Consider the following 22,534-nt stretch of genomic DNA (forward strand, 5'->3'; position numbering starts at 1 on the left):
ATCTGATTGAAGGTTTTAATATTCTGCCTTGAAGTATTCGATATTGATAAGAATGTCACTATGGCGTCATTAAACCCTAAATCATATGCTACTTCTAGCATCTTCATAAAGACATGCATATTTGTAGTGATCAACTAAATACAATAATGGCGCCGTGAGCTTTTTCATATAATTTTTTTTATTAAGAATATCTCTTTTGTCAGTATCATCTGACTACATATAAATTGAAAAACAAGAGGCTGTTCAATTCGTTTGCTTAGGGGAAATAACAAAACACATGAAACAAGTTGATCAAGAAGATTAACAAAATGATGTAAACAATTAAAGACAGCGAGATCGTGTGTCTCCATCAAAAACAATGGCGAAACCATTTATCAATTTGGCGAATTCATTATAAAATACAAATAAATAATGGAAGAGATTTAAAAAAATAAAATAAATGCAAGAGATAGAAAGCCCCATTGATCCACGAACTTATGGGACCTTTAGACTTTGCATTAAATAATCTTTAAATTTCCACTAGTAAAGTATGCCATATGATTACTTCAAAATTTTGAGGCCGATCATGAATCATCCAAAAGTTAACTTGCTGTCTCGACTCTCGCCAATCTTAATCCATTTGGTATCAATTATCACCGTCTCCTCAAAAATCCCATTGCTTGGTAAACATTATGAAGTGTATTATCTGCTATATCTGCTGCATTTCTAGCACCTTGTGCCAAAACTTCATCTAAATAACCTGAATCTGACATGATTTCCTCATAGCGAACCTGCCAAAGTTAGGGGAAAAATTGAAGTGATAAGGCAGACTCCATTGCTCACTAAGAAAAAAATATAGGGGACAAAATGTCTTTTTATTAAGGGAAACAAACAAAATTGTCCTTTAAGCAGTTAAAAATGGAACAGTGAGACTACATAATATAGGGAAGCAAAAGACCTATGATATGACGACTAATTCTTGACAATGTGTACGTAGTCTCAGTGCTTGATCAAATGACCATATTCAACCATGGTGAAAAGTAACTAACCACAAACTTGGGCATGTCCTTATGCAAACACATATTCCGGATAGAAATCTAGTACTAAAGCTTAAGCTTTAGTAGGCAACATTAGCCATTATTCTGGTTCCTAGTCTCCAAACCAAGAGAAGAAGTCATAAAGTTGGCACCGACTTTCCCACGACATTAACATTGTGTTAGGATAACTATTCTAAGCATAATTTTCAGCCATAAATTACGTTTCACCTCAAGATGCAATACCAAGTTTTAAAGTTAGTTGATTGTTCAGGCAATAACAAAACCAAAATGATGCCTGCGTTCCTTGTTTGCTGCAAACACATTCCAGTACTTTCTGCAAAAATGTCCTTCTGTAGGTTCAGCGGGTTGGGTGGGATTATTATATATCAATAGGCTAATGGCCCCACTTTTTATAAAAGTAAAATTGCATAATAATGATTCCTTTTGGTAATTTTATGTAAAATTATCCAAACAAAGCTTATTCTCAAATAATCAAATCCAAACATAAAACTCAACTCCAAGCATACAACTTATTCAAAATTGAACTTTTCAAAGTAATTAAATGCTAATAATCCAAACATACGTCACAACTTAGTGATTAGAAAATACATATCTTAAAAATGCATAAACAGGAAAAGTTGTTGCATACATCAGTCACAAAATTATCTCTTGAGAAGCCAAGGATATAAAATGGATTCCAGGGGTAAACAAGTAAAGGAGGAAAATGTAAATATGTACTGACTAAAAAACATTATTTCTGTGCCATAACATCTAAGCAAAGGTGGCATTTAGTAGGTAAAACCTGAATGGGATGCAAATGGTCAATCAAGGCATCTGTTAGAAGAACTTTGAATGTGCCCCAATTCATGTTTTGGCACTCCTGCTCAACTTCCTGTATATAAAAAATGGTATAAAATACAATATCTCTGAAGGCTTTGAAACTCAGGAATTACTGCATGAAGGAGAAACACTTGAAATAAAAACAAACTTTAAAGTGTAAACAGGAATTGTCTATGTACACAACTCGCCATATTAGAAAGAATTCCTTTACAAATTAATGCCCAATAATTTCTCCTCAATTGGTAGCAATATGCTGGGGTCAAAAAGATATTCACGAATGCAATAATTTGAGAAAGACTAATTCACGATCATGAATTATAGAACAGATACATATTCATGAAGCATGTATCAGACCATCACTAATTATCGACTTTGCCAATATCCATTAGCCTAATATGTTTAATTTAAACAATTTACAAAGACTGACACAAGACATGCTCTGTGACCTAATGCCTTTTCATTTTCAGTTATAGAAATAGAACTCTAAGAGACCTAGCCCACCAAACAACCCTATCCATCCTGTTATAATCAACACATAGCCTCCATTATCAGGTAGTATTACTTCCCCATCATAATCAGACCTTGAACTTGGAACTTTAAAATTCCATCAACTCTCAATGTCATGTCCAATGAAATGATATGTAGAATGCACAACTCAACTCTTGATTATACTTCTTCATTAATGTCGTTAGTGCAGTCATGCCATAACCAACTTTCCTCAATCCTTTAAACACCTTTCTAATAGGGTGCTCACAAGCTCATTACATTCTTCATCTATGTTTTCTCCCTTCCCAAAGAACATTTATCTTATTTTCCCTCACATGGTTTGGGATAGGATTATTGATGATAATGAGTTGTCCATCAACTTCCTTGCAGCTATTTTAAACCCTTCACAATCTTTGATTGAATGTTCCACCAATCCCCATATGATATTTACAAGCTAAATTAATAGGAATGGCGGTTCATAGGATGTACGAGATTTTCTAAGATCAGATTAGCAACAAAGAAGCACTAAAACAAGTTGGCATTAGATATTGATGATTGTGGGAAGGGTGACAGGTTTTGAGGAAGGAAATGACCTTGGTTTTAGATATTTTTTTTGGGGTTGAGTAATCTAGGTGATTTTTGTGGGCATGTTACTGGATTATGCTGAGGTGGTATGTACAGTTGTGGTATTAGTTAGGAATGACAAAACAAGTCAACTCACCCTAATCCAACCCGCGATGAACCAGTCTAAAAATGAGTTCATTAACTTGCCATTTATATAAGTTGATTGAGAATTATAACCCACCCAATTTATAAGGTGGCTTGACGGGTTGCCCATCAAAAAAAAAATTTAAAAACAAAAAAAGAAATTAAAATATCACTTAAATATTAAATTTTTAACTACAAGTTCTCAAGTTAAAATTTTAAAATGACACAAAATATATCAAAAACATCTCAAGTACAAGTAAATTACACATAATATAATCATTTTTTTCACTAAAATCTCCGAACATCAAGAGAAGAAAATAACATTACACACATCACATGTAATAAAACTGTCATCAAACATAGAGTGATTCCATTAACATAAACACCAGTGTTATTAAAATTCCGTTATGAGGGCGCCATGGCAGCCGTTAAGCGAATGACTGTAACGACGGCCATGGCAGAAACAGCGGAATATGGCATTTTTTTGGCTGACAAATGGGTTTTTCTGCAATTTTGGGCCAGCGACCCAACATGGTCCAGATAACCTAACCCTAAAGTCCAGGTTTTTCCCTCTCTTCTCCCTAAGATCTCACTCTCTCTCTCTCTACGGTCTCTTTTTGCTCTCTACTCATCTCTTTCTCTCTACTCTCTGTCGAGATCTCACTTTCTCTCTCCGCTCTTTGGTGAGATCTCTTTCTCTCTCTCTCTCTGAGATCTCTTTATCCTGGGCTCTTTGGGTTTATGTTTTGGTGCAGTTCTGTCTCCATTTCCAGAGATTGCACCTCCATCTCTGGCGACCTCAACCTCCTTTTCCGGTGACTTCAACTTCTATTTCCAGCAACTAGTCCTTCAAATGAGGGAAGGGAGCTATCCAAACCAAAGACAAAGATGGCCCATTAAAAGAAAGAGAGAGAGAGAGAGATATTGGAGAAGATAGCTCGACCAGAAGGGGAGAAAGAAAAAAGGGCTATAGAAGTAGTGTGATAAGACTATTTTACCCTTAAAAAAACTTAAAACATAGAGCAAAAAGGGAAAGCTAAATTTTTTTAAAAGGAAAAAGCCTTTTTACTCTTATAAAACCCTAAAAACTGTGGGACAGAAAAGAAAAGTAAATATTTTTATTGGAACCCTAAACAAAATAGCAGAAAAAGAGATAAATAAAAAAAAGATAACATAACAAAAAATTTTAAAATGTTTATTTTGTATTGAATTATGGGTGAAACTACTAGTGTTTTGAGTTAATTTTTTTTTTTATAATTTCTTATTATCTATATATAATATTTTTTATATATTTATTATAGCCGCCATAACACGCCATGGCGGCCACCATAATTTTATGGCAGTTTTTGGGTTTCCACCATGACCTGCCATTGACAAACACTAATTATCTCAAACTATTCATCAAACACCAAAACAATTATTAAGTGCAAAAAGTATATATAATGCATTTTTGACCTCTTTTGTCTTTCCTGCAATAAGCTGGTATATGGAAAGAAGATTGTTACATTCAGGCCTCTCAGAGTTGTCAAATTCCAAGCTGTAAAATTTGCCACAAAGTGCTCAACAAGTAGTTTGAGGGCTAACCAAAATAAAAAATTTATAGAAAAGAAGTAAATGAAGAAAAAAGAAAGTGTTTATAAACAAAACCTCTAAGAACCAACATCATTATATAATAATATTACAAATGGGATGGTCTAACCCTGGAAATGAATCAGTTTTGCAGCGTTTGATCTTGTTTGCTATAAGCTGCAAATAAAATATGCAAACATAGAGCAAGTGAAGGCAAAGAAAAACTAACATCTACAGGACAAATAGAAAACTTGTCTTATATATTCATAGTCAAATTTAGTCCCGTATTAGTATGCAACTTGCAAGGAACACTTCACTCAATATGGGTGACAACAAAAGCATTGCAAATTAATAAATACAGTTACTTACATCTTTAGAATCAAGAATATTAATTCTAGATTGTTCAGAAGGGGCAGACTTTGACATCTACAAAATTGAACCCATAACAAATGTCAAAATAAATTTATAAGTTCAAATAAATAAATATTGTTCTGCAGTTCAATGATTCAACTCCTAAAAGAATATATAATTGATAGTAAGCAACGTCCTTTAATTATTATCATCTAACATTCTGCATTCTTTGATGCTAAAACAGATGTATTTAACATATCCGCTGAATTTTGAAGAGCTGCCAATTTATAAAGCAAAAGAACAGGCAGATATTATTTACTAATGAGCTAGATACAGAAGTTTTGTGTGTGCAATGTATGTACAAATAAATGGGAAAAATAACAAAAGAAAAAGTAGAAAACCTTAGACAGGCCATCAGTTAGGGACATAATTCGGGCTCCTGTTGGAGGTATAAGGGGCTCGGGAACCTACATCTCAGAAAGTGTTGTCAGAAAAACACATTTCCATTGCATCTATTATTCGTGAGCTCTGATGAATGGGGTGAAATATAACTTGCCTTAAATATAGTACCACCTCGACTGTCATAAATGTATAAAATAAAAATAGTCAAGCTTAATGTAAAATCTGAAAAAGAAGCTAAATAGCCAACGCCATCTTGTGGATGGTATTTATGTGCAATTTAAAACAATTCCTCCCTCACCCGCCTAATTTCTTCCACTTTCTTCCTCCATATAAATAATTAACCCGTTCAGCTAAGTCGCGTGTCAACTCCAAATGTTGCTTTTGATCTTCTCCAACAGGGACAAAATCAGACTGCAGAAGCATGCTGCAATTTATAAGAATTACTCTTATTCAAGATAAATTTAATATAAAATAAGAACGGGTTTTAAATAAAACTTCCCAAAAACTTTACATTGCAAAAACCTAATCAAGCAAAGCTACAATCATATTAAGTAAAATTAGGAGTGACTCATAATTTCCACAAGTTTACCACCTGATATAGCAGTATATCAGAAGCCATCAAAACGGGATAAGTCAGAAGGCCAACCCCAACTTCTTCATCCCCCTACAAATCCAATTCAAAACAAACTGTAATTTGGATAAATAAATGTAAACATACAAGCTGGCGTGAGGAAAGCTAAAGAATAAACACGCAAACCTGCATTAGCCAAAGACATGCTACATAGTATGATCAAACTGGAAGTAAAATACATAATATAAATCATCTATCTTGTTATTTTGGAATAGGCTTTACTGATTATTAAGGCCTAAACATCGGAACAGAAACTTTTGCTTTCCATTATTTAAATAGCAGTAACCAAAAAGTTAATAGTTGCAAATAGCCAAATATTGAGAAGTGAAGCACAATTGTAGCTCAAAAAGGGTGTGGTGTGTACTCAAGTTCTTGAGATTCAAAACAAAATCCTCTTTCCATTTTTATTTGTACTTATTCATGAATAAATCCTGTCATTCCCTGATTGGAATGTGCGTGCGTGTGTGTATGTGTGTGTAACAACATTTTTATTTTCCAGTTGTTCCATAAATTAAATGTGCAAGAGTAGTCACACTATCACAACCAACTTAGAATTCAAAAGATAAAATGATAACGTCAGTAGTCAATACTCTGCTTAAATCCTATCCCCAAAGCTTGTTTAATTAATGAATCAAATTAAACTGTTTTATTTTGAGAAGACCACTCTGAAGGAAATGCAGAGCTAGTAAGTAAGAAATAATAAAAAAAAAACAAATCAAACTAGATCCGTAAAACAAGGAAAATAATAAATAAGTTAGAAAATGGAAATTAGGAATTCATACAGTTATGAACGCACCGCCTTGCGAGATTTCTCTTTAAACTGTATCATTCTGTTCAGCCGACCAATTGGTGTTGTGGAACTCAGCAGCCACATCAATTCCACATGTGCTCGAACATGAGACTGTACAAATACCGAAGCCTGTATGCACAAAATGAATTCCATTTATCCACAGTGACCCCAGCATTTCCACCATAATACTATTTCCCAAAGAGTTTCAAGCAATTGTTGCAAAGAACCTTTGAGGGGTCCACTCCACATGCCAGGTAAATGGCTGCAGTTGATCTTGTAGCTTTAGATAACTGTTGTGTGTCATAAGGTAATGTAATCTGTAAGATAAAATCCTTTAGATACTGAGAAATGGAACAGTATCATTCAACAACAACAAAGCATAAAACTGGCTTTAACCAATAATTAGGTACAAAAATTAGGTGCAACTGTGAAGCATGGACACTTCAAAAAGAAATGGTATCAAATACTTGTCAAAAATTGAAGTTGTGACACGTATCCTAACAAGACACTTAAAATTTTGCTGTGACAGTGTTTCATATTGTATCCACACCATGCTTCACAGGTTGTACATCTTTGACCTACAAAGTCTGGCCACTTTTCATACTATCAACAAGGTTAATTTGTGAGGATTTCAGTTGAAATCTAAGGTCTAAAAAAGCATGTACATATAAACTAACAGAAAAGGTGAACTTAAATTATCCTAAAATATTTGGATCATTATCCTAAGTCATAAACAAATATGTGAATTTTCTTGCCCTTTTTGAGAGGAAGCCTCTAATTACTTGACCTATTTGTGAAGCCAATGTACATTAGTCCCAGAAATAGTAAATGACACAGTAAACTGAAGTCCACACTTGAGCTAATGGTAACTCACTGAATATAAGCAGCAGCACAAATTAAAGAAAAATCTTGAATTTCAAGATCCTTTCTTTTTCACAAGATAAGATATAGCAAAAAATTTAGTTATATGAGCTCAGACTGTAGCTCAAACAACAAAAAGAGAAAAACCAAAAAGCATCATAGCGAGCTTCATGAGTGTAGTAGAAGGAATATCGCTATACCGCATGCAGATCCACAATGAAGAAAAGTGTATCGTATGCATTCTGCAAAACAAAAACAAAATCATGATTTAACACGTACAAATTTGTGAAACAAGGCAAGGAACTGAGATTTCATTCTGAACCCAATTAACCCATACATATATAAGCAAACTGCACTCATTTGTCAGGATAGTATAAAAGAGTAACTCAATGCCATTTAGTGTGCGTTTGGAATCACATTAGAAATACTATAAACGCGAATTCAACACAAAAGGTACAGAGAGTAGCATTGAAGTAAACATGTACCCAATGGCTTTTGAATGCAAATCTAAACATGGTATTATTTGTCCTGGTTATTTCAACAAATAAAGGAAAAGAGGCATATGTCAATAAACCTGAAGAGCAACCCAATTCTTAATGGCGCCAAAATAGTTTCCAAGGTGAATTGAACCCGTAGGCTGAACCCCCGACACCATACGTTTCCTGTAGAAAGAAAAAGTTGAATAAACGACACAAAATACGAAAAATAAAAACACAAAGATTACTTTACGGAGGTTGGAGTGGGAGCCTCTGAAGAAGTAGCGGAGAGAGTAGTGCAACACCGTATGCGAGACCGAAGGATGGTGGAAGCACACGACCTGCTTGTTGAAATGCGTAATTAGAATCACGAGACCTAAGTGAGAAAGAACTAAAACGATGAGAGAAAGAGTGTATAACGTACAGCGAAGGGACGAAGCGTGGACGACAAGACGATACAAGCGCGAAATGAGAAACGCTCATCTTCCTCACTCCACGGTGTTCTGTGTTCCTTACCTTTTAGTTTTATCTCGCTACGACACACTCGTGGTTTAAGGCGGGTGCACCTTTGTATCTTGATTGCGTTCCCATTGGATGCGAACAAAAACAAGATCAACGGCTGTCATTTGAAGAATCAAAATGTAAGTTAAAAGTGTTAATTTTAGTGCATGTTTCAAACTTAATAAAATCACTTTAAATTACGTTTCAATCTAAAAGATACGTAACTTCGAAATAAATTCTTGTTTTAATATATTTGATGCTGAACCAAACACGTCTTTGTTAAAATCATCCATTATATTTCATTCTGTATTTTCTGGAATTGCTTATTGCATATTGCATAGCAAAATAATTATTATGTTGTTTACATGTTTTGCCTCTATATACAGGAATTGAGTTGTTCTGAATTAAGTTTGTCTCAACCAAAAAACCAAAAACTCTACTCTTTTTTAACATCAATTTTGACTGCAGATATTCTCTTTTAAAGTTGCGATGTTCTTTCATGTCAGATTCGTAATAAATAAAGCTTTAATTATTTCATCCTTTTATTTTATTTATTCCCTAATCTTTCATTTCATCCTAAAATTTTTTCATATATCTAAATTTTAGTAGTTTGTATTTAATAATAAATTTATATGTGGTATACATTTCTTCTTTTTCTTTAAAATCTCAACGTAACTAAAATGAATATTTGATGTTACGTAACCTTTAATGTATTCCCTCTATATTGTATGTTATTTTTAATTATACTTTTATTTTTTTTATAATTAAATATAAAATCAGGAGTAAAAATTTTTAAATTTATACCAATATAAAAAAAATTTATTTCATATATATATATATATATATTAAACTTTATCCTCAAAAGATAATTTTTATACCATTTAAATGTAATATATTTTTTTAAAATAATTATTTTATATTGTGAATTATCACAATAATTAATTATAAATACAATTATTTATTAAATATTTTCTATCTATTCGAAACTACTGAAAATCATTGATTTAATACACAACAATAGCTATGTTTCAATTAATTCTTAAAGATATAACAACTATTTAAATTTTTTAAAAACACTTATTTGAAATATTATTCTCAACATTCATTATAATTACAAGTTTCATTATTTTTATTTTATCATAATCAGAAACCAGCGTGGAAGGGCGCAACGTTGAACAGAATTAAATTAGCACTACTACTATCCTTTGGCAAACCTTTTTGATGCAGTGCAGTGCAGTGTTAGGGGCACAACCTTCTCCTTCTCCTTCTGCAAATTTCTAACAACAGACGAAACCCTAGCAATCGAAAATGGACGAAGAGGAGAGACAGAGACTCCTCGAAAGGGAGAGATTCCAGATCCAACTCATTCGCCAGCTCGATCTCGAAGACCTCGAGGTTGAAGAAGTCGATGACTCCGACTCCGACTCTGATTCCGATTCCGACGAGTCTACGTATTTCCTTCCACCTAGTTCTGACGGCGTTGCTGCTACCTCATCCGATGAATTCACTTTCAATACCTATATCGCGCCTCTGCACACCTATCTCGGTGGTACGCATTTATATGTATATTTGTTTGTCTATATAATAACATGTGCCTTTTTCTGCAACGCATCGGTACTGGTTTGCAATCGCAACTAATTGCGTTGTTTGCTCGCAGATGTTGAAGACACGCGCCACAGGACTACTCTCTTGGACGGTGGTGCTATATTGAACATTCCACTGTTCTGTCTCGAAGGTGTTTATTCTGTATCATTAATCATTCACACTTTTGTAGAAAAGACAAACAATCAAATAATACTGAACTATTTTGAGAAACTAGTGATCATAAATGAATAGAAAAATTAGACGCTGTGTTTTCAGGATGCTACTTGCACGATTGGACACTCGTTCATTGTTTGAATAATAGGTTTCTTCCTCTTTTAATTTTCAATTTCAAAACATGTTTCATGATAGTCTTTGCCATTCATCCCAATTTTTATTTATTTATTGTGTGTCTGAGTGGAATTTGAGGTTTCCTGAGCCTTGTCATTCAGCTGCTCTGTCTCGGGGTGCTTTTGGCAGTATCATTTTTGCACTTGTTTCTATGGAACCTTTATCGAATATATCATTGAAAAGTGGTATAACATAAAAAGTGGCAAAGTCCTGTCTTCTGATATGGCTGATTTCTTATCCTTTTCAGGTTCATTTTTTAGTTTTTAACTTATATGAATAACTTTAACTAGTCCTTGCAATATTCAGGAGTTGTACTCTTTCCGGGGGCTACACTTCCCCTTAGAGTTATTCAATCCCATTTAGTGGCTGCTGTTGAGAAAGCTTTGAGCGAATCTGATATTCGTAACACTATTGGTGTGGTAGGTTAACTCTTTGTGATGACTGTTTGTGGTTTGTTCATGCTTGGGACTGTGTTTCAGTTTTTCTTGTAAAACATGAGTGTGATGCAGATGTGCATGTCTTTCAGATTCGCAGGTACAGGGATACTGCAAGTCGTAGGATGAAATCAGTAAGCATTGGGACAACTGCTGAGGTATTGCATCTCAACTGATGTGCTATTTATAACATTCATACTGAATAATTTACATTGATACATATTTATGCCCACATATAACCCTTTAAATATGAAATATGGTTCTATATGTTTTTACATATGCTGTTTATGAATAGCACCTCCTTGTACTCGGGAGTGAGTCCTTCAGAGACATGATAGAGCAGTAGTAAATCATTTTGCCTCAGAATTATATGTTAGTGCATGAATATACACTGTTCATGTGTATTTTGTGCAAAAACCTTTTTGATGCAACTGTGGATGTTAGGATGAGCAGCGCAGAATTAATTACTTACTTACATAATGTCCAGTTCATTAATACAAGGCCTGATTTTGCAACTCAGCAGTCATCAATCCCGCATCCCTTAAATGAAGGAAAACAAAAAAAGAGATTTATATCTACAAGTTATAGTCTTCTTAGTTCCTACTACAGTTGGACTTCAAGTGTCAATATGTCTGTTGGTTTATATTGCTTGCTAAACTCATATCTACAGATTCGACAATATGGCCACATGGACGATGGTTCACTGAATGTCGTTACCCGGGGACAACAAAGATTTCGCCTAAGACGGAGCTGGCATGATGCAGAAGGAGTGGTTAGCTAAATATTATTATATTTACTGCTTTTTATTTTTATTTACTTGGAAATTAGCTATGTAACTAATCACTGATGACACCCTTTTATTTGTTTGGTTGCAACGTTTCTTTTTAGCCTTATGGAGAGATCCAAATTATTGACGAAGATCTACCACTAAGACCTCCAAGGGATGCTTTTGGTAAATTAGCACCATTGAGTAATATGCCCCGTAGCCAAGCTACCTCATATACATTGTCTCCAAAGTATTCCCATGTTAAAATGCACAGCTCAAAAAATGAGGAAAGTGATTCACAAGCAAATTCAGAAGAGAGTTTTGAGAGTGAGCTATCACTAATGGAAAGAAAGATCCATGAATCAGCTATTGGATCCAGTTATGTGCATGATATGATGGATGAATCAGCAAACAAAAGTGATGTTAACTTCATGCATAAGTCAGATCAGGAAATTAGATCCAGTCTGGATCCGGGAGCTGGGAACTGCTCCACTTCTGGAGAGCAGTCATCAAAAGAAGAGCTTAACAGATGTTGTAAAAGTACATATGCCTACCCATCTCATAAAATTTCAAAAGCATTCTTGCCCCACTGGGCATATCGTATGTTTGACTCTTTTTGGCTCGCACAAAGGGCAGCAGGTAGTTTTCTTTGCTTCTTACATTTGAGTAGATATTTCTTGCATCTTTTCCCCCTTTCATCATTATGAGATTACTATTATTGGGTACATAAAATTTTTGGTTTCCTTTTCTGCATACTGGTCTGTTAGTATTCTTAAAATTTAATCAAGGACCTCAAGAAAAACTCGTGTAAATTATGTGTATTTCAAGAATTTTGAGAAATGGTTTTGCAATGTATAATATTATGCTAATCTATTGTTTTTCCCATTTATTTATTTTTTATATTTGTTTATTCTTAATTGACTGATATTTAGATAATACAACTATTTATTTACTCTTTTTTCTAAACGAAAACTTCAGTATTATATAGACAATTGAAATTAAATAACAGATTAGTTTTCAAATTTGGGCTATTTATTGTGAAACAAACATGCTATCTTATAATAAAAACTAATGGTTGTTTTGATATTCTGTAGATATGTGGAAGCGAATAGTGGCGGTGCCTAGCATGGATAGTCTTATTCAGAAACCTGATGTTTTATCATTTCACATTGCTAGTAAAATACCTGTGTCAGAATCTACAAGGCAAGAGCTTTTGGAAATTGATGGAATTGCATATAGGTTGCGCAGAGAAATTGAATTACTAGAGAGCCTTGATCTTATCCGATGTAAATGCTGCCAGGTAAATCACTCTATCACCAAAGCCTAACAATTTTGCACTTTCATATTGCTTGTGAAGTTGTGAGTAAATATAGTGACAATTTTGGATATACAATTCTTTTTCAGCTTTCATCAAATTCGGAAAGTAATGTTTTGTCCTCCTTTTTAATGATCTTGAAATTTGCAGACTATAATTGCAAAACGAAGTGATATGTTGGTGATGTCAAGTGAGGGTCCTCTTAGTGCATACGTGAATCTAGGTGGTCATGTGCATGAGATAATGACCCTTTACAAGGCAAATGGCTTAGCTCTCATTGGGCCAGCAGTTGCAGAATACAGTTGGTTTCCTGGGTAAGTGTCAGTCCATTTTCATGTTCTGTGATTTTATGAATATATAAAGTTATTTATTTCTCTTTAGACGAATATGATGTCTCAAGGATCAAACTATTGCATGCCAAGAAGCTTTACAATGCTTGATTTAATAGTCATGATGACCCATGGTTATCTTTACTTTTCTCACCTAGTGTGTAGTCATTTAAATGTGGTTTAGCTGGATTCTATTTTCCGTTGTGGCATTGGATTTGTCCTCTCGTTTTACAGTGATATTCTTTATCTGTTATGTGGATTTTGGGAGTAGGTAGGTGAAAGTGCTTTTAGATTATGCTCTCTTTTGGGCATATAATCCATTTGGTTGGAGGATTCTTTCCCTAGTAGGAATATGCACATAAATTTTTTTGAAACAGGTTTTTATTAGACATATGTAGTGGAATTGGAGAACTCTCTCTTTCCAGTTAATTGTTTAATTTCACTTGTAGTTGGTGTTTGGTTTAGATAATTACACTAATAAAATAATAAAGGATGTTTTATCCACATGTTTATTTTAATACCCTTCATAATGAACTCAGTCAGCTAACTATATGTATTATTGTCAGATATTTGATCAACATTTTGTTTCATTATATAGTATATTTTGGTTTTTCATTTAGTTCCTCAACCAGTTACCTTTTAATTCATATTATTATAAATATAAGGTTTAATTGCACTTTTGGTCCCTATATTTTAATGTATATGTGATTTTGGTCCCCGTTAGTTTTAATTGCTTACATTTAGTCATTCTAATCTTTCAAATGCTTAAATTAAGTCCTCTATCCCAAAATTAAGACTTTTATTATATTTCATCCATTTTATTTTGTATTTTTATTTAAATATTTTGTATATTATCAATAAGACGTCATACTTTCATTATGTATTTATTAATTATTGGATAAAATTTTAAGGTGAAAGCCTTAATTTCAGCTTTTGAAAAACTAGAGGGACTAAATAGGAATAATTAATACAAGGCAAAAAATTGCACATACGTTAGAGTAAGCATAGGGAGTAAATGTGCAATTAAGCCTGAATATAAATTTATTTGATAACTGATATGCTTTTGATTTATCCGCATATAAGGCTTAATAACTAAAGGTGCATTCTGTTTTGGCTGTGTGGATTTTAAGTTCAATTTTAATAAATTTTTTAGGAGCATTGGGTGCTTCACACCATACAAAGTTTTCTTATTATTCTTGGTTTTATTAGTCTAAAGGAGTGTCTAAGCGAGTGTGCTTTATTTACTGAGTGAGAAGTATTTTAGTAGAATGAAATGAAGGAATAATTCATAAAACAATTTCGGCCATAGAGCTGGTAAAGAGTCTCTTTCTTGGAATGCTACTCACAATTCCTTACGGGTTAGCTGATACGCAGAGAGTGGAAAACTCCCTCTTCTTTTCTTTTCTTTCTCTGCATTTTCTATATTATAAAACTTTCAGAAAAATGGTGTCCTCGCAACTTTTTAGCCAATGACCCTTCTTTCTCAAAGGCTTTCCTTCCTTCAAGTTAAGTTTTAGTTCCCGAGTCAAGTTCTGTTTAACGTCACTGCTATACCCAGCAACAAAAGGATGAGCTAGTGGGCAATAATGTGGGCCTACGGTGTGGCTACTTTTCTGTAAGATTAGCACTGTAAATGCTACTTAGTGTTCTGCTTGTCTTTGGCTGTTTATGCAGCACTGAGATCTGAGAAGCATAATGCCAATGTGTGCTACTTATGGCAGGTATGCATGGACAATCGCTACTTGTGGAACATGTGAAACCCAAATGGGTTGGCTTTTTACAGCCAGAAACCAAAAATTGAGACCCAGCTCGTTTTGGGGGATTCGGAGCTGTCAAGTTGCAGAAGAAATACGCCGAAACCTTTAATCCTGCTCTGATGTAATGACCATATAGTTTGATGTGTATACATTCATCTATCCCGGCGTTAAACCCATGTTCAAGTAAGCAGCGCAGGGTGATATTGTGTACATAACGAAAGGTTCATGTGCTACTGTGCATGTTGATATTGCGTATATATTTATATAAAATATGTTTGCAACAGCTTGGAAGAAACGGTCGCATATGAAGATAATTTTAGATGCGAATTTTTGTATACTCTTGCGGCTGTGGTGTTTTTCACAGGTTAGATGGTGTCTAGTCTGTTCTACCTAAACTGCATTGGTTGGTTGGGGCAATAATATAAGTGAAATTATGAATTGACTAAACTGTTTATATATTTTTTATGAATTTTTTTATCGGTCTTGGACAGTCGGTATCCCGTCATATTAGATCTTTATTAATAAGTCAGAATTTAAAAGTCATAGTTCCTTCATATTTTGTAATTACAATGCTTGAATCTAAAATCATAATAAAAGGTGTTTTTTCTATGAATATGTTAAATTTGCTTAATTATATATATTTTTTTTAAAAAAGTTAAAGAGAAAGTAGTTGGGTATAATGAACCATTAGAAATTCTCGTTTGCTTTATGTTTTCTCACGTTCTATTAGGTTGTTGTTTTCTTCCTCCAGCAGTGCGAGATATTTAATGCTAACAGAACCAAATAACTAGTCATGCTAGTGCAAAATAATGTTCGTTCATAAATTGGAATTGGAATATCAATAATATTCCTTCTTAATACAAGTTCAACGTTTCGAAAGAATAAGCAACTCTGCGAAGTTTATAGGGCAATCCCTTATACAAAATCCTAATAAGCAACAAAGTAAATCGATTCCTAAAAAGCTCATGGTGTAACACTGCAGAGTGAAGAACATAACATTCAAAACCTCAACGGTAGCTTCTGTAGCCTGGGCTGTACATGCAACTTTCTGCATATTTGACAAGATCCTTAGGTCGAGGTAGATGAGAAGCCAGACCTGTCCACCAAACATAGAAGACAAAATTAAGGAGGGATGAAATAATAAAACAAAACCAGTGTTGTTTGAACTGAACACATTTCATGAAACACTCACCCATTTCGTAAACCTTAGCTGCGACATTAGCAGCAATATGAGCCGATATCTTTCTAATGTTTGAGAATGGAGGGTAAATCAGTCCCTTGTCATAGTTCTCCTGTGATACTTGTGCAGCCAAAGCCTCAGCTGTTGCAAAAGATGAAACGAAGTGGTTGTTAGCCCTCACAATCACAAAGCATGTGTTGTCTCACAGTGGAATGCAAATGCAAGTTTTTTATCAATTCCATTTTTTTATGGCTGTTTTTCACATTCGTAATTTACCCATGCAGTACATTCATTATCATGCTCTAACGATCCTAATCTCTCTAGTTGGCATGTACTCACAGGCTGCCAAGAGCATCTCATCGCGCACGCGGATTGCACCAGAGATTATCAAACCCAAACCGAAACCAGGAAATATGTAAGCATTGTTGGCCTGAATTGCATAGTAGCAAAGCAAAACGAAAACACGTCAGCAACTGATTTTGGTAATGTGTGGCTGCTGAATAAGAAAATGCTAAGCAAGTATTGAGTTAAACCTGTCCAGGAACGAAAACTTTTCCTTCATACTCAACAGGATCAAATGGGCTTCCACTGGCAAAGATTGCTTTACCCTGCAAATACAAGAGACATAATTTGGTAGATAGATAACGAGTTCTGATTTTAAACTGCTTTAACATTAACTCCCAAAGTAATGTTTCTCAGGCTAAGCAAATAAGAAAGAAATGATGAAAATTTACCTTGCTCCATGTATAAGCTTCTTCAGCTGTGCACTCAGATTGGGACGTTGGATTGGAGAGAGCAAGAATGAGTGGTTTCTACATGTCAAGAAATATCACAATCGTTGAAGATAAATTATCTCATCTGGTAGTAAAAGTTTTACTAGAGAAAGCAAGAAAAAACCTCATTCAATGATGCCATGGCTTCAACCACCTCCTTGGTAAATGTCTTCCCTACTCCAGATGATCCAATCAATACGGTTGGTTTGATTGCCTGAAGGAGTGAATTGTAAGATATTGTGTACAATAATCAAGGGTAACCATTAACAAATATGTTGTATGAAATTAAGGCAAAATATGACACACTATCCTCACCTTAACAGCATCAAGTAGCCCCTTTACAGGTTCATGTTCATGGGCCCAAGGCTTTTTGAAGTGCTGGAGTGATTCCAAACGAGAGCTAACAATAAGTCCCTGGAACAGAACAAGCTTGTTACGAGATGTGAAGATAAAAAATGTAGAAGCCAAAGAAGATTTTGCTCTTCGTGTTTGTCAGATGCCTCAGACATGTTACCTTTGAGTCCACAAGCCAGATCTTCTTGCGGGTCTCTTCCACTGGAGCCTTTGTCTGGCAACAAGATATAGTTTAGATGCTTCATAAATTGAATACCATTATAAAAAAAGAATACAAATATCAAGTTATACCTGCTTTGAGATCTCAAGAGCTATCAGCTCTGCTATACCAGTTCCAGCCTTCAACCAAAAGATAAAAATAAGAAAAGTCCTCCCAAAGAAATAACAAACAGAATTCCATTTCATATGTATATTCATGTACTCTCATAAATAATTTAGTACTAAAAGGAAAAATGAAAACAGGCCTATACGGAAGGTGCTAAAGCATAAATATAGATTAAGGTAGGTATGGAAAACAGGAAAAAAAATAAAATTTCCTTTCAACTTTTGAACTTCATGGCAAATGCAAACAAGTCTCTCTCAAGCCCTTACCTCTCCAGCACCCAGAAATAAGAAGGTATGGTCAGCTAAGGTTCCCCCAACTAATTTCAGGGATGCAAGCAATCCTGCTAATACCACGGAAGCAGTACCCTGCATTAAACCAAAGGAGATCAGAATCAGTAACCTGAATTATAATAAGAAACTGTGCATAAGTCAAAGGCTTTCAATTATGTTACCTGAATATCGTCATTAAAAACAAGATGAGATGAGCTGTATTTTGCCAGCAGATCAAATGCATTATGATTCGCAAAATCTTCAAACTGAAAAAGATTAATGAAAATTAGGAAAACAACAGTTTCAAGCAAACCAAGGCCACTCCAGATGTTGAATCTGATATATAACCTGTATGAGAACTTTCTCCCCATAGTTCTGCTTAACTGCACGCATAAACTCATCTAGAAGCTCCTCATATTCCTAAACCACCATAAACAAATATCATGTTAAGTGTTAACAGAATAGAAATTTCACATTCAATAATTATAGTTTAAAAAATTATCATTCATTTGCATGTCTATGAGTTTGAAGGATGATCAAACCTTCCCAGTGGCCCTCTTATGCTTTAGTCCAATGTAAAACTCATCATTCAGCAAATTCTCATTGTTTGTGCCAACATCAATGGTTATAGGCAAGCACTGAAATCATAGAAGATCCAGATAGCAATTCATTAATTGATAAATTATGAGGGAGGGAAAGGGAAAAGAGAAAACAACATTTAGTAGTCCTTACTGATGAAGGGCGAACACCTCCTAATGCAGTATAGAGAGAGAGTTTCCCAACTGGAATCCCCATTCCCTAAACAAAAATTTTAAAAGTTATATTAATATGGTTGTGTTTGTGTGTAATGCAGATTAAGGGACACACTCTATGTTTTACCTGGCAACCAAGATCTCCAAGTCCCAATATGCGCTCACCATCAGTCACAACAATAACTTGAATGGTCTTCTCTGGCCAGTTTTTCAGTACTTCAAGGATCTTGCCTCTGAAGAATTCAAGTACTTAGTATTATCTCAAATGGTAAGTGACAAAACAAAAAGAACAGTGCCATTGAATAGCATACTTCTCCTTCAAACTGATATATAGACCCTGAGGACGCCTAAAAATACTTCCATATTTCTGGCATGCTTCTCCAACTGTTGGAGTGTAAACAACAGGAAGCAGTTCCTCAACATTATCAATCAGAAGCTTGTAAAACAGCCTTTCATTCCTCTCCTGTATACAGAAAAAATGTCAGAAACCACGAGAAATTCCTTAGCAATAAGTTTTAGTTACATGTTCTTACACTAGCAGAATGTGTTAATTTTTATATAAAATAGTCTATTTTCATTTTCTGAAAAGAATGATATATATATATATATATATATATATATATATGCACTGATGCACTGATTGCACTCTTAACTCTACATGGGAAAGACTGCATTTATGTCAGCAAGTACCTGAAGATCCATCATGGCCATGTACCTATGCAGAGGAACCTCATATTGGCGAAGATTGTGCATCAACCTCTTTTCCTAAACACCATAATACCAAAGTCAGTTAGCCAAAAATCCCCAGACAGCAAAGCATTTAAAATCCCATTTATGTAAATAAAGAAGTGAATGCTTCTAACATGACACTATATATAATCGAAGTAACCTGAAGTTCCTGTGTAAACACAGAGGGAGGCAAGAGGCCACGCAGGTAATGAGCATCTCGCTCTTTCTCAGTGAAGGCCAGCCCTTTGTTGTAGCGTGGATCTCTCAGCAAAGTGTAGCCACTGTAACACAAAACGCTTGATTAGCATTTAGCAAACAAACTCCATGTAAGAGCCCAAAATAGTGCTGTAAATTAAAATTGAAATTGGTTCCAATTTCAAATCCAGTTAAGAGGACCAACCAAGATCATTATACTGAAGTACACGTCATTAACACATGATATGAATGCTTCAAGTACTAACTCAACACAAATGTTCTAATTTCTAACAATTATGAAACTTAAGTGATTTGATCTTGATTCAAATATACCATTATAACACACAAACTAGTTCTTATGCAGATCGCATCACAACAGGTGAATAGAATAGCCTCATAAAGCATTACACCATTAAATAACTGAATTCTACAGTGATCCACCAAACCCAGTCCTCCAAACCACACAAAATCCGGCAATGCCATTAAGTGAAGGAAACATTTTTTTTCTCTCCAAAAAGGTAAAATAGAATAGATCAGAAAACAAGTCTAACACAGCAAAAATTTAAAAGTCTCGCATCTAACAGTATAACATAAACAAATGGACCACAGATCCAAACGTAGAAACTGAAAAAAACAAAAGACAAGTAGTTCCTTCTTGTCTTATTTTACATGTGAGATGTTACGTAGTGTTCACCTGGCCACAGAGAAAGTCCATGGTGTGATAAGCTGGTCCTCCGTGGCACTATCCTCACCATACAAGTCTCTAACACCCCCACCATGACCATTGCTATAATCCTCCGTCACTGAAACCTCACCACCGTTCCTCAATGTGCTCGACATCACTCCCAACAACTTTTCTTCTCCACAACTTCCACCTAACACCAATAGTAATCTCTGCTAACCAGAAGCGAGAAAGAGATGTTACTTCATTAATATATGCAACCAACACAATAAAAAAAAAAACCATCGAACACGAACATAGATTTTCACCTGTTTTGCTTCACAAAAACAAAATGCAAGGTTGTTTGGTATGGTATGTGTCCAAAACAACCTTGTATCTATATATATAAGCTCCTAAGACAATTTTTTTATTTAATTTAATTTATTTGGTTTGGTTGCTTCTAAGGGACTGAATGGAGTTAGATTTCAACGTGGAGTACCACGTGTTGTCAAACATAAAGAAGGTTTTGTATTAACCATCAAGATCGGGTGTGGATATTTTGGAAGCCATATTTGAATATTTCATTTCACATCGTGACGTATTAAAAAGATTAATAAAAGAAGAAGAATAAAAATGGAAATTACTTTTGTAGGTGGTGACAGCGTCCTGTAGCTGTGCCTGTGCCTGTGTCTATTGAGCCACATCATAGTGAAAGAACGTGTTGAAGGGAAGATTTGGAGATTCTCCGCGTTTTCTTAAAAGTCAATATTGCAATGCTAACTGCCAGGGCCAAACTGTAAAGAGAGAGAGAAAAGTCCATTTATTTTCAATTTTAATGAGACTTACATTTCCCATTCTTAAAGTCCACACATTCCATTATAACACCTTTCCACCAAATAAATCAATGATAGTAATTGCTTATTTAAATTTCAATGTTTTACCTTCAATTAATGATATTTTGCAAAAAAGGTAATCAAAATTAACACATGTGGTGAGTTTTGCTGTTTTCTTTGGCAAAATTAATTTCATTTCAAATTGAGTGCTGAAAAATGCTACCTTTATATGATTGTTGTGAACTAGAAACAGCTAGCTGTGACGGTTATTTACACCATTCTCAAGGCTTATATGCGTGAGAGTTGCGTTCTTGTATTTAGTTGTAATAATACTATATTTTCTCTTTATTAACCTCATCTTTAATTTAATGGTCATTTTAATGCTTAATTTTAATTTTTTATAAAGTCAATTTTGCTATATTACTAGTGAAACTTCTTATGTGTGACACACGTTAGTGCTAGAAAATTTTACTCTTATTTTTTTGTAATACTTACTAAAAAATATATATTTTTACACTGTAAATAACAAAACTGGTAATGACATGTTTAAAATTATTTTAAAAAATTATTTTAGTAAACAGTTTATAAAAAAATGATATAAAAATATAAAAGTTCCATTATAACACTTTTCAGCAAGTAAATCAATGATAGCTATTGCTTATTTAAATGTCAACTAAAATACGTATTTTATAAATTAACGTATTTTACACAATATTTATGAAATAAATAAGTAATCAATATACTAAAATATTTTTTAAAGATATTAAATAAAAATATTTACTATAAAAACGCTCTTTAATTCAACTTTTAAACATTTATACGGTGTATAATAATATTTGACTTTTCTGACAAATATTAAAAACTTTTAGTTAAGAATGATTTTAACAACAAAACATAAAAGTAATCAAAGAGACTGGATGAACAAAACTTAAGAGTACATCAATAACTTCAACCCGTAATCAAAAGCATCAACCACGTTTCTATTTAAGTAAAAAAATGTTTATATATTCTTAAATAACTTTACTAAATTTTAAATAAATAAATTATTAAGTTTTACATGTTTTTCTTATATTGAATATATTTTTATTTTAACATTTTAAATAAATATTCGAATAGATTTTTTTATTATCTATAATAATTTCATTCAACTAAAATACGATTACTTTAATGAAAATTCACGTAATTTATATAAAAAAACATCAAATTACTTTTATGAAGAGATGGCATTATTTTTAATTAAATAAATATTATTTTAATAAAATATGCTAAAAAAAGATTTTTCAATGAATAATTGACTTC

At 33.8% G+C, this 22,534-nt stretch overlaps 3 protein-coding genes across 10 annotated transcripts; 1 reads left to right on the forward strand and 2 right to left on the reverse strand.

Annotated features, from left to right (window-relative positions):
- Positions 1-323: 323 nt before the first annotated feature.
- On the reverse strand, positions 324-8,770 carry LOC113864764 (tryptophan--tRNA ligase, chloroplastic/mitochondrial). 5 transcript variants are annotated; one of them, XM_027498843.1, is made up of 16 exons: positions 8,555-8,639; positions 8,379-8,471; positions 8,229-8,316; positions 7,855-7,896; positions 7,021-7,110; positions 6,800-6,922; positions 5,965-6,036; positions 5,671-5,783; positions 5,527-5,548; positions 5,372-5,437; positions 4,989-5,045; positions 4,750-4,796; positions 4,506-4,587; positions 1,819-1,908; positions 1,245-1,350; positions 660-770 (listed from the first exon to the last, which is right to left on the reverse strand). In XM_027498843.1, exons 1-15 carry the CDS (start codon positions 8,611-8,613, stop codon positions 1,246-1,248), a joined length of 1,149 nt encoding a protein of 382 aa, XP_027354644.1. In that variant the 5' UTR covers positions 8,614-8,639; the 3' UTR covers positions 660-770; position 1,245. The 5 variants fall into 5 exon arrangements, with proteins under 5 accessions (XP_027354646.1, XP_027354643.1, XP_027354647.1 ...); XM_027498845.1 differs by lacking the exons at positions 1,245-1,350; positions 8,555-8,639 and adding an exon at positions 8,647-8,770 and having other exon boundaries at positions 324-770; positions 8,379-8,506; XM_027498842.1 differs by lacking the exon at positions 1,245-1,350 and having other exon boundaries at positions 324-770.
- A 1,013-nt stretch (positions 8,771-9,783) lies between these two features.
- Positions 9,784-15,770, forward strand: LOC113864885 (protein cereblon). Of its 2 annotated transcripts, XM_027499093.1 has the most exons (10): positions 9,840-10,180; positions 10,289-10,366; positions 10,870-10,982; positions 11,090-11,155; positions 11,668-11,769; positions 11,886-12,004; positions 12,038-12,402; positions 12,858-13,063; positions 13,229-13,392; positions 15,129-15,550. In XM_027499093.1, the coding sequence occupies exons 1-10, from the start codon at positions 9,940-9,942 to the stop codon at positions 15,271-15,273; spliced, it is 1,599 nt and encodes a 532-aa protein (XP_027354894.1). In that variant the 5' UTR covers positions 9,840-9,939; the 3' UTR covers positions 15,274-15,550. The 2 variants fall into 2 exon arrangements, with proteins under 2 accessions (XP_027354893.1, XP_027354894.1); XM_027499092.1 differs by having other exon boundaries at positions 9,784-10,180; positions 11,886-12,402; positions 15,129-15,770.
- A 195-nt stretch (positions 15,771-15,965) lies between these two features.
- On the reverse strand, positions 15,966-21,216 carry LOC113864722 (NADP-dependent malic enzyme). Of its 3 annotated transcripts, none has more exons than XM_027498771.1 (20): positions 20,732-20,899; positions 20,436-20,635; positions 19,707-19,827; positions 19,508-19,582; positions 19,129-19,280; positions 18,945-19,050; positions 18,798-18,863; positions 18,608-18,703; positions 18,414-18,485; positions 18,248-18,331; positions 18,063-18,161; positions 17,763-17,810; positions 17,632-17,685; positions 17,433-17,531; positions 17,242-17,331; positions 17,079-17,156; positions 16,878-16,952; positions 16,684-16,774; positions 16,357-16,485; positions 15,966-16,260 (listed from the first exon to the last, which is right to left on the reverse strand). In XM_027498771.1, the coding sequence occupies exons 2-20, from the start codon at positions 20,579-20,581 to the stop codon at positions 16,172-16,174; spliced, it is 1,770 nt and encodes a 589-aa protein (XP_027354572.1). In that variant the 5' UTR covers positions 20,582-20,635; positions 20,732-20,899; the 3' UTR covers positions 15,966-16,171. The 3 variants fall into 3 exon arrangements, with proteins under 3 accessions (XP_027354572.1, XP_027354570.1, XP_027354573.1); XM_027498769.1 differs by lacking the exon at positions 20,732-20,899 and adding an exon at positions 21,047-21,216 and having other exon boundaries at positions 15,997-16,260; XM_027498772.1 differs by lacking the exons at positions 20,436-20,635; positions 20,732-20,899 and adding an exon at positions 20,092-20,200 and having other exon boundaries at positions 15,997-16,260.
- Positions 21,217-22,534: the final 1,318 nt, after the last annotated feature.

Source organism: Abrus precatorius, unplaced genomic scaffold (assembly GCF_003935025.1).
Source record: "Abrus precatorius isolate BTA unplaced genomic scaffold, Abrus_2018 Scaffold4, whole genome shotgun sequence".
Taxonomy (NCBI): domain Eukaryota; kingdom Viridiplantae; phylum Streptophyta; class Magnoliopsida; order Fabales; family Fabaceae; genus Abrus; species Abrus precatorius.

What these genes read in the sequence shown, in the direction of transcription:
- LOC113864764 (XM_027498842.1), bottom strand. Translation starts at nt 8,613, where the DNA reads ATGAGCGTTTCTCATTTCGCGCTTGTATCGTCTTGTCGTCCACGCTTC. An exon ending in CCCACTCCAACCTCCGTAAA is followed by an intron (nt 8,317 to 8,378) that starts GTAATCTTTGTG and finishes TTCTTTCTACAG; the next exon opens with GAAACGTATGGTGTCGGGGG. An exon ending in AAAACTGATTCATTTCCAGG is followed by an intron (nt 4,588 to 4,749) that starts GTTAGACCATCC and finishes CAAATTTTACAG; the next exon opens with CTTGGAATTTGACAACTCTG.
- LOC113864885 (XM_027499092.1), top strand. Translation starts at nt 9,940, where the DNA reads ATGGACGAAGAGGAGAGACAGAGACTCCTCGAAAGGGAGAGATTCCAG. An exon ending in GGCATGATGCAGAAGGAGTG is followed by an intron (nt 11,770 to 11,885) that starts GTTAGCTAAATA and finishes GTTTCTTTTTAG; the next exon opens with CCTTATGGAGAGATCCAAAT. An exon ending in GAATACAGTTGGTTTCCTGG is followed by an intron (nt 13,393 to 15,128) that starts GTAAGTGTCAGT and finishes TACTTATGGCAG; the next exon opens with GTATGCATGGACAATCGCTA.
- LOC113864722 (XM_027498769.1), bottom strand. Translation starts at nt 21,109, where the DNA reads ATGATGTGGCTCAATAGACACAGGCACAGGCACAGCTACAGGACGCTG. An exon ending in GGGAGAAAGTTCTCATACAG is followed by an intron (nt 18,332 to 18,413) that starts GTTATATATCAG and finishes AATCTTTTTCAG; the next exon opens with TTTGAAGATTTTGCGAATCA. An exon ending in GGCTACTTGATGCTGTTAAG is followed by an intron (nt 17,332 to 17,432) that starts GTGAGGATAGTG and finishes TCACTCCTTCAG; the next exon opens with GCAATCAAACCAACCGTATT.